The sequence below is a fragment of the Amia ocellicauda genome, chromosome 12 (assembly GCF_036373705.1).
Source record: "Amia ocellicauda isolate fAmiCal2 chromosome 12, fAmiCal2.hap1, whole genome shotgun sequence".
Lineage (NCBI taxonomy): Eukaryota > Metazoa > Chordata > Actinopteri > Amiiformes > Amiidae > Amia > Amia ocellicauda.
In genome coordinates this window covers 21,555,283-21,565,112 of record NC_089861.1, presented here as the reverse complement: position 1 = coordinate 21,565,112, position 9,830 = coordinate 21,555,283, and the positions used below count along the sequence as shown (strand labels likewise).

The 9,830-nt window shown below is 41.3% G+C and overlaps 1 protein-coding gene across 1 annotated transcript; it reads left to right on the top strand.

Moving 5' to 3' along the window:
- The first annotated feature begins 5,244 nt into the window (after window positions 1-5,244).
- Window positions 5,245-8,057, top strand: LOC136764106 (ADP-ribosylation factor-like protein 13B). Its single transcript, XM_066717928.1, has 2 exons — window positions 5,245-6,534; window positions 7,632-8,057. Exons 1-2 carry the CDS (start codon window positions 5,409-5,411, stop codon window positions 7,685-7,687), a joined length of 1,182 nt encoding a protein of 393 aa, XP_066574025.1. The 5' UTR covers window positions 5,245-5,408; the 3' UTR covers window positions 7,688-8,057.
- The last annotated feature ends 1,773 nt before the right edge of the window (window positions 8,058-9,830 follow it).

Below are 9,830 nucleotides of genomic sequence, written 5' to 3'. Positions count from 1 at the left end.
GACTCGGACCCACCATTTACCAAAGCCTATATACAGTGCTCTCCAGATTAATTCATACCCCTGAATAAACAGTAACAAAATACATCTAAGAATTATGGATTGGATAATGTGTCCTCAATTAAAAAGTTATATTGCTATTGTATTGGCACTGCACAGAGCAAAGTCATATTCATCGTGAATAACACATTTCATTCCAGAAAACAGGAGGGTCACATTCATTTACATCTCTAAGTTTTCATTTAAACGAAATCCAACACAAACAAGTCTGCAACACACCACCGCTAATACAACAGTCATGTGAACATCATATCCTGCTGGCCACACATTAAAACATTTGGGGATACGTAACAATAGTTGAATGTCTTACACACACAAACACGGGAGTCCACAACAGGAGCAGCTCCACATAAACGTACATGATTGTCCTTTCCATTAAATTTCACATTGTGGACTCTGAGCAAACAAGCAAACAGTTGAAATTGAAATATTTTGTTTTCATATTATGCAGAAATGCTTAGGACCTATTTTGCCTGAATAATGTTGTTTTTAACAGCACAGTGTAACTGATGTTTGTGCCGATGGTAGAATAAGCCTAATTTCAAACTAGAGAAACATTTCACTTACAAAACACCAATGACTCGTGTCACCAATTAAGGATGCAGTTGGCCACAGTGCTTTAACTGTACTATCTGATAAAAGAAAGAATGAAAAGATTGCATAAGGCGACAGGGGAAAGAGTGATTCATACTTCCTGTGAAGGGGGGTGGGGTGGGGTGGGGGGGAGTTCCTACGTCAATACATACTCAAAGACACACTATGCAGGCTCCCACTGTGTACAGGTTTTTTTCTCCTTAATAGGGGGATTTTTATGGGCCTTTAAGAGGGGCAGGTGACCTACTGCTATAATACAAAGCCAATTCTTTCTATAAAGGATCATGGTTGTTATTTTGCATTTTAAGGCAGAGTTCTCCTCTGCAGCTGCTTGAATGAGACCGAAGAGAAAATAAGTGAGAGTTACTGGAGTGCAGGTGAGCCAGTGCAAGGACTCTTGGGATAAAAACTTTGCTGTTTTTGCTTAATTGCAACCGTCACAAAATCCAATAAACTGAATACATTAAACAAAACAAAACAAAAAAAACTTAGATGAAACTGTGCAATTATACAGGTTTGTGCATTAGTGTGTCTGTGTGAGAAAGAGAGAGAGAGACAGAGAGAGGGGGGTTAAGGGGTGAGAGAAAGCAGAGAGGACATAACACCGGCTTTTGTATATGTCTATATATGTAGGCATGTATGTAAGCCTGAATATGTATGGATGTGTGTATGTATGAGAACATGTGTACAAAGACTACTCATTACTTGTGCCAGGCTTAGGAGGAAGAAAAACAGGATGAAAAGCTGTGTTTATTTGTGTAAATTTTTTATTGTTTGAAATTGCTGTAATACAAAACACATTTCTAATAATCCTTCAGTTCTGAATGATGTCTGTGACTGTGGTATCATTGTACTGTACTGTACTGTACTGCTGGAGTTTAAACTAAACTTTGTATAAAATAGCATAGCTAGGTTAGAGAAATGTCATATATCGTTTTGCAACACAGCATGTGGATGCAGCTGAACACAAACTACCCTAATTGGAGTTTAATTGATTACACTTTCACAGATTTCTGTTTTGGACAAACATAGAAGGCTCTCTTAGGTGACGAACGAAGGCGAAGGGCAAAAAGAGGAAGTCTTTGTGCAGACATCACTTTTTATACAAACAGGAGGTGGAAGGGTCCTGTTCGAGTGATGGGCACAAGGGCCAATGGCAGCTTTGACAGACAAATTCATATTTTTCACAAATTCAGTGTTTTTCACAGATAACCTCCACACAAGCTAATCCATTACAATAAGTGTCGCTAAATAAACAAATTACACATCTACAACATCGTATGTGGCAATGATTTTTATTTTGTTTTTTTGTATGGGATTCTTTACCTTGTCCTGATAGCGTCATCAATGGATCAGGTACTGGTTGTATTAATCACTACTTTTTCAAGAATACTTGAACTCTCACATTCACATTGGTTTCACAGCAACTGGAAACTTCGGGGGGGCACACAATACTCGCATTACTGTACACAGAGATATGTAGTCCCGATAGAAGTTTGCAGAAGTTTGCAGAAGTGAAGAGTGGAAACAGGAGGTAGGCCCTCATTCTAATGGGGAAGAGAGGGTTGGGCTTGTGAATCTTACTTCTTATATAAATGTTGCAGTTTGACTGTTTCTGGGGAAGAAGATTGGCGTTATTGTGTGCCATCATGGATTGAAGGTGATGTTCTTTCCATCCTTTTTTAAAACACTTATATTCACAGATAACAAGGTATTTAGACGTTTGGCAAGAGGTGAGTAAGGCAGAGATGAGCAGGATTGCTAATTAATTCTGACCATCCCTCGACAATACTGTGGTCTCGAGATTGGAAAGCATAAAACACTCTAAGGGAGATAGGGCAATGGCTTCCATAAATAAATGACTGTAAATAATTGTTTCACACTCAAATTATAGGCATGATTATCTAATGTGAAAACTTTGTTCTAGTCTATCAAAGCAGCTGATTATTAGAATCACAGAAAATGCAGACGGGATTGTCATGGTTTTAAGCCATCACCCTCTCTCTAGAGGCTGCTGTCTCCCTGTCTTTCCTTTCCCCTCATTGTTCTTTTCTCAGCTTATTATTAACATTCCGGTCTCCCATGTGCACTTGTTCACTCTTCCTCTGTTTCCATTGGATCTGCACCTTTCTTTCCAGTTCCTGCTCTCTGTCTTAAACCCCTCACTGCCCTCACTTGGGGCGAAATCTCATCAGCCCAGTCTATGATTCTAAGCCTTGCCTTGCCTCGCCTCGCCTCGCCTCGCCTCGCCTCGCCATTGCCTGGTTTACTGTTTACGTCTCGCCTCTGCTTGTCTGTCTGCCTGATCCCACGACCATTGCTTGTTTCCTCAACCACGTCTTTGCCTAGCCCCTTTGTCTTGTCTGCCCACTCTACGTGAACTGCACATGGGCCCTAACTCCCTAAGCTCTGTGGTCCTCCCCCGAGGCAACCGTGACAGGGATAGGGAAGAGTGCCAATCCTTGTCATTTCCCCAAGCAGATGAGCGAAAACAATGCAAGTCGTTATTATCGGCAGATCCTACAAACTGTCCTGTTTTTTGCAGCTCCTCTTATCCCTATATGAGGTGAAACAAGCAGGTTTCTTGCAATACATTAGTGGTTAAAAGCCGAGCTCTGGTCTGCATTCTCTCATTTGCCCAGTGCAATTATAACTAATGCAAAGTATTCACAATGCAGTGCAGAATTCGAAGGATGGAAGGACACGGTGCATCAGTGTATCAGCCTAGCAAACCTCATTAAATCCTCCAGGTATAAATGCAGACACTCTCCAGCCATTTGACAACCTCCAATTTCCTCTAGAAAAACTTCCATTCAAATAATTCAATAATTCAGTCCCAGTTCACTGTAAATCTGTCTGTATAGTTTAGTTGTACTCCCATTCCCTCATTTAAATGCAAAAGTCTCTGTTATGGCATGACTATAACTAACACTATTGTCAAAGCAATTACAAATTACTTTCAACAGTAGATCATGTGTAGCCATCATGTGCATTACAAAAATAATAACTTATTCTCTCAATAGTATAAGCTTCTTTGACCAAACACATTACTTCTCCTGTAGATTTGCATTCAGATTGTCTCCAATAATTGTTTGGTTTGTTTTACTCTAAGGTAAAATCCTGGAAAATAAAAATCACAGAAAGAAAACACGAAACAAGCCCCACCTGAAAAACTGCTCCAATGAGTTGTCATTATTTGGACTGTTATCTTCACACTGGTTTCAGCATTTCAGGGGAAAAGCAAATTATTTCTGTTCAAGAATGTGTTCAGACGTTAGTGATTGAAAGAACTATGGTTTCACTTTCTAGATTTGAAATCTATTTTCATGTTTCCGGCTGTCTTAGGAAATCACTTTTAGAAAACATAAATAATAGAGAAATACATTGTGAGGTGCCATTTGTTTGGAACTGGTAAAATTCCCTAAAGTTTTGCAATTACGGTTTTATTGTTTTTTTAGTGTAGAGAAACTGTTAGCTACAGAAGAGCTAAGGAAATATAAGAACTATACACCTGGTAATATGACTATGTAAATAAAAATATTATTGCTGTAATAATTTCACTTCTAATCACATAAACATGCTAAATTAATTTCAAAATAAGCCACACACACATACAATTATGGAAATTAATATTCTTCCACTTGCTTTTCACTTAAACTGCATTAAGGAAGTCTGCTAAGAAATAAATAATAATAGCAATGATAATACTGTATGAGAGTCTCTGGTTTGCTCAGTCCTGGAATTGTTTACCTCAGGGAGTGAATGACCTCTACATTCGCCATAAACAAGAGCACAGTCCCATCAAGCTCCAGGCCTGGACATAGCAGTTCTAACCACTGGTACAGCTGTGACTGTGATGAGGTTTCATATGGATTGAGTAACAGGAGGGGTTGGTTGACCTCATATGAAAAAATAAAGGGGAGAAAATATTCCCAGCTTTTTTTCAGAATACAGCAGACTAGTAATCCAAGGAAGAATTTGACCATTATCTACAATTCTACAGACAACAGGGTTGCAAATCCAAGGGTGAAAATATCATGAAGCAATGTGTGTGAAATTCTGCTGTCTGATGTTTTACAGCTAATTGGTCTCATGTTAGATGGTTTGATGGCAAATCAGGCAATGCTTTATTGTCGTCAAGTTTCTTTCAAGAAGGAATGCAATACACAATGCAGGTGGCAGGAGGGTGGATGGAGGGGTTCCATCTGTCCATAGTGTTTTTGATGATTTTGTATTGTGCATTGATGTTTGTTTTGTTGGCATGTTTGCTTGATTAAAAAAAAAAATATATAAATATTGTTTTAAAAATGGCTGTTTAATCCCTAATTTATCATTGGCATCCTTGGCACTTAGCGACGCGAACAAACCAGACTTTGGGCACTCCAGACAAAAAAAGGTTTGCCATCCCTTCTATATAACTATGAGCTTCTGGACATTTGATTCAGTAATGACCATATAAGGCTTGACACCCTGCCTTTTCCTTCAATTATGACATCATAAGCAGCTTTAATCATTGGATGAATAACAGCTTGACGGTCTGCCTCCGGTTGCAATTATGACATCATAAGCGGCAGATATCACATCCCCTCGTGCTAGAGAGTCAGGACACACTTGGAGCACAACTGCAATAGGATCTGCATACTTTTTCTAGTTGCTTTATTTTTTATCACCCATCTCAGCATAGAGAGGAGGAACTGGAGTAGCTAGAACAGCCCAGCAGTGAGTAAAGAGTAGCCAGTCACACATTCTCGTTCAGTATGATGGCAAACTGCTGCAACTGGGTGACACGGTTAATTCAGCCGTCAAGGAAAGTGACCTTAGTGACATTGGGTCTGGACAAAGCTGGAAAAACAGCAACTGTGAGATGCATTTTGGGCGAAAATCCAGAAGACGTGGCCCCCACCGTGGGCTTCTCCAAAATCTGCGTGAAGCAGGGGAAGTCTGAGGTGACCATCTTCGACTTGGGTGGGGGCAAGAGGATCCAAGGCATCTGGAAAAACTACTACGCCGAGTCGCACGGCATGGTGTATGTTGTGGACTCCAGCGATATGGAGCGCATCCAGGAGAACAAGAACACCCTGGCCGAGGTCCTGAGACACCCGCGCATCGCCGGGAAGCCTGTGCTTGTGCTGGCCAATAAGCAGGACTGTGAAGGGGCCTTGTGCGAGGCAGACCTCATCAAATCTCTCGCTCTGGAGAAGCTGATGAATGAGGACAAGTGTTGTCAGATTCAGCTGTGCTCGGCTGTGACAGGCAACGTGAGGAAACAGGACCAGTCCATTAAGAAGGGGCTGGCATGGCTGCTTAGCAGAATCGACAGGGACTATGCAGCCTTGAACGAGCGCGTGGAGAAAGACACGGCCGAGCAGAGGGCCCTGGAGGAGCAGGACAAGCGCGAGAGAGCTGAGCGAGTGCGCCAGGTTCGAGAAGAGCGGGAGCAGAGAGAGAGGGAGGAGGCCGAGCGAGAGGGGAGGGCCGTGCCGGAGGAGGAGGCGGAGGATGGCACCATGTCTAACCCTTTCCAGCCCATAACTGACATTATCAATAAGAAGGAGGTCAAGCAGAAAAGAGAGATGGAGAATGAACCAAGCCGTTGGCGGTTCCCCTGGCACTGGGGCTGGCGGAGGACATGCCCACTGACAACAGGCGCGGCAGAGGGGAGCAGTGAGAATGAGGACAAGAGGAGTAGAGAGAAGGAGAAGAAGAAGAAACTGAGGCGGTTCCCCTGGCGCCGGGGCTGGCAGAGGACATGCCCACTGAAGACGGGCGTGGTGGAGGAGAGCAGCCCCCGGGAGGTCCACAGCGCTGTGTACAATATCTTCACAGCGACACAGAGCCGACAGGAAGAGAGAGAGCGGCAGATCCTGGACGAGCCCCCAAAAGGTAACCCCACTCTGGGTAGTTGACCTACACCAACCACACACTGGTGGAATAAACATTCCCAAATTAGTGATTCGACTCATTACACTGCAAGATCCCGGGTGTAGCACTGAGCTGGTGAAATCCACTACAAACCCCATAGATCTGACTATTGAATATTGAGCAATACGCACCTAAATCCAAGATGCAGGTCAGAGCGATTACTAGAGAAACGTGAAGCCGCAGGGTCCACTACTTACATTCAGGAATATAATTTAGCATGTTATTATCACAAATATAAATAAAGAAAGTCTTGAGCTCTGGTGGTGCACAAACTTGAGAAACAAACACGGTTTTTACAGTCAGTGTTTTACTCATGCATCCGAGGGTAGGAAAGGACCACTCGGGAGGCGACACACAAAAAACACTCCGGTTATTTTGTTTTGTAAGGAAACCGCACAGATCCTCTTCAGAGCCCTTCTGAATCCGTATATTAAAGTAAGTAGCGCCAGTGTTCATGCACGAGCTCAAGCAGAACAGTATTGTCCTGTTATTAACCACCACTTTAATATGTAATTTTTCAATATCAAAACAGGTGACAATAAAACCTGCAGTACATCCAAGGCCTGTAGGATTTTTTCAAATCCTCTCGCTCCCACATCCCTCAAACAAAACCAGCTTCTTTCATTTGCCAGGTGCTCCAAACGAAATAAAAAAAATAACATTTCACAACAATGTTTAATTTAGTTATCCATGAGGAGCCAATCCAAAAACTTTATTCTAATTATGATTAGTCTACATGACCCCGTAGAAAATAAAAGTGCATTGTACATTGTGTGTTAGGTGAACAACCTGGACAGTCAAAAGCTGCATCAAGCACCATTAAATCAATGGCCTCAGGCAGCCTAATATGTTATTTCTTTAACTGACAGCAAAATTGTACATAATTGCAAGGTTTCAAAATGAACAGCCTCCTACAATGTTCCACCCTATATTATTTGCACTGTATCTTTATTGTATGTATATCAGTTAAATTGCAACCTGATTAGAAACATATTATTACAAGCTTACTTATTGCCATAAGCAGTTGGACTGTAAGAAATGTATTTTCTGTTTAACAGCGCAATCGGAAGAAATCCAGCCTGTGGTGTTCAAACACATGAAAGTCTACAGATGAGTCCACCTTTGACAAGAGAACAGACACAGGGGAGGGAAAGACAAATGAAGGAGGAAGATACATTTGAAAGGCTGTACACAATGCAGCATGCAGAGACAATGGGGATGATGAAAGCATGTGTTAGATGTTTTAAATAATACTTAGTACACACTTAGTTATCCATTTCAGGCACACACACACACACACCCATTTTCAAAAGTTGAATTTTATTGACATCAATGAGAAAAAAATCAATCATAAGTTTAGGATCATATTGGTTAGGGTCAAGGTCAAAGGTCAGTTCTGAGGTGGTTTCTCCCTGTTACCACTGTGAATTAAGGGGCCATTGCAGCACCATAATCTGTGCTGATCATTTAATCAGTCACTTCCATCAATTCATCAGCTTTTTAAATTTCTTGTGATTTGGGGGGGCGGAAAGCAGTTCTTGCTGTGGTTCATGCACAACCCCACATTGCACCCAACACATAACCATTTTGTGCAATGGGCTCCTTATTGCTACATTGAGCGCAGCATGTTGATTTGCTGTGCCGTGGGAGGTGAGCAGCCCCAGACCTGCGTTTTTCAACTGGCACATGAGATTTATACCGCAGTCACAACAGTGCAACATACATCCGTGTCATCAGTGTCATTTAATCATGTGGAAATTGCTGGTTGTCAGTAATAGCATCACAAGAACAGATCCATTAGCCATTTTGTGATGAGAGATATATGGTAGCACATTTTCATTCTGGAAAAACATTTACAAAGATTTAGCCTGATTTAGCCTTACTATGAAGAATAAGTACTTTGAAAGATCAGAGGCCAAACATTTGCCAACAGTACATTTGAAAGAAAAGAAAGGCAAGAGGCTTTAAAATATGTATTTGGGTTTAAGGACATTGTAGGAAGTTGACCATGACATTTAATCATGCATGAGAGTTTTCTGCTCTCCAAAGCATCTGCACACCTGTACATAGTTTTAACAGGTGCATACTAAGAAAATGTACAAAGCAAAGCGAATCAAGATGCTGCGCTGAATGTAGCACTAAGAAGGAGCCTGTGTGGAAGTTCCTTGTTTTTATATTTTCTTAGTATGCACCTGTTAAAACTATATACAGGTGTGCAGATGCTTTGGAGAGCAGAAAACTCTTATGCATGATTAAATGTCATGGTCAACTTCCTACAATGTCCTTAAACCCAAATACATATTTGAAAGCCTCTTGCCTTTCTTTTCTTTCAAATGTACTGTTGGCAAATGTTTGGCCTCTGATCTTTCAAAGTACTTATTCTTCATAGTAAGGCTAAATCAGGCTAAATCTTTGTAAATGTTTTTCCAGAATGAAAATGTGCTACCATATATCTCTCATCACAAAATGGCTAATGGATCTGATCTTGTGATGCTATTACTGACAACCAGCAATTTCCACATGATTAAATGACACTGATGACAGGGATGTATGTTGCACTGTTGTGACTGCGGTATAAACCTCATGTGCCAGTTGAAAAACACAGGTCTGGGGCTGCTCACCTCCCACGGCACAGCAAATCAACATGCTGCGCTCAATGTAGCACTAAGAAGGAGTCCCATCGCACAAAATGGATGTGTCTCGAGTGTAATGTGGGGTTGTGCATGAACCAGAGCAAGAACTTCCACCCACCCCCCATCACAAAAAAATATATTAAGATGAAGAATTGATGATTAAATGATCAGTACAGATTATGGTGCTGCAATGGCCCCTTAATTCACAGTGGTAACATGGAGAAACCACCTCAGAACTGACCATTGACCTTATAAACACATGGTGTAATTATCCTTAATGTACACAATGACGTAGTAAAGATAAAATAAAAATACAATTAATAAAAATAATTAAACTGTTAAACAACAATGAACAAAACAGCCTCTGTATTGCATGAAAACATATACCCCAAGGCAGTGGTGTAAACAGACTTTCTCTGGGACAGTGGCAACATCACCTCATCACCGGAACTAAAAAAATCACAGATCTAATTCGGTGGTGTGCCTGCTAGACATATGCATCTTCATTGGAAATAAGCTGTTACTGCCACTGATGTAGGAGGTTCTAGGTGTTTGCAAGTCTCCTGTTTTGACACACCATCAATAACATCAACATACTTTATTTATGTACAGTTGCGCTAGTCT

Coding starts and splice junctions, on each gene's coding strand:
- LOC136764106 (XM_066717928.1), top strand. CDS start 5,409: ATGATGGCAAACTGCTGCAACTGGGTGACACGGTTAATTCAGCCGTCA. Junction 6,535..7,631: donor CCTGGACGAGCCCCCAAAAG/GTAACCCCACTC, acceptor TCTGTTTAACAG/CGCAATCGGAAGAAATCCAG.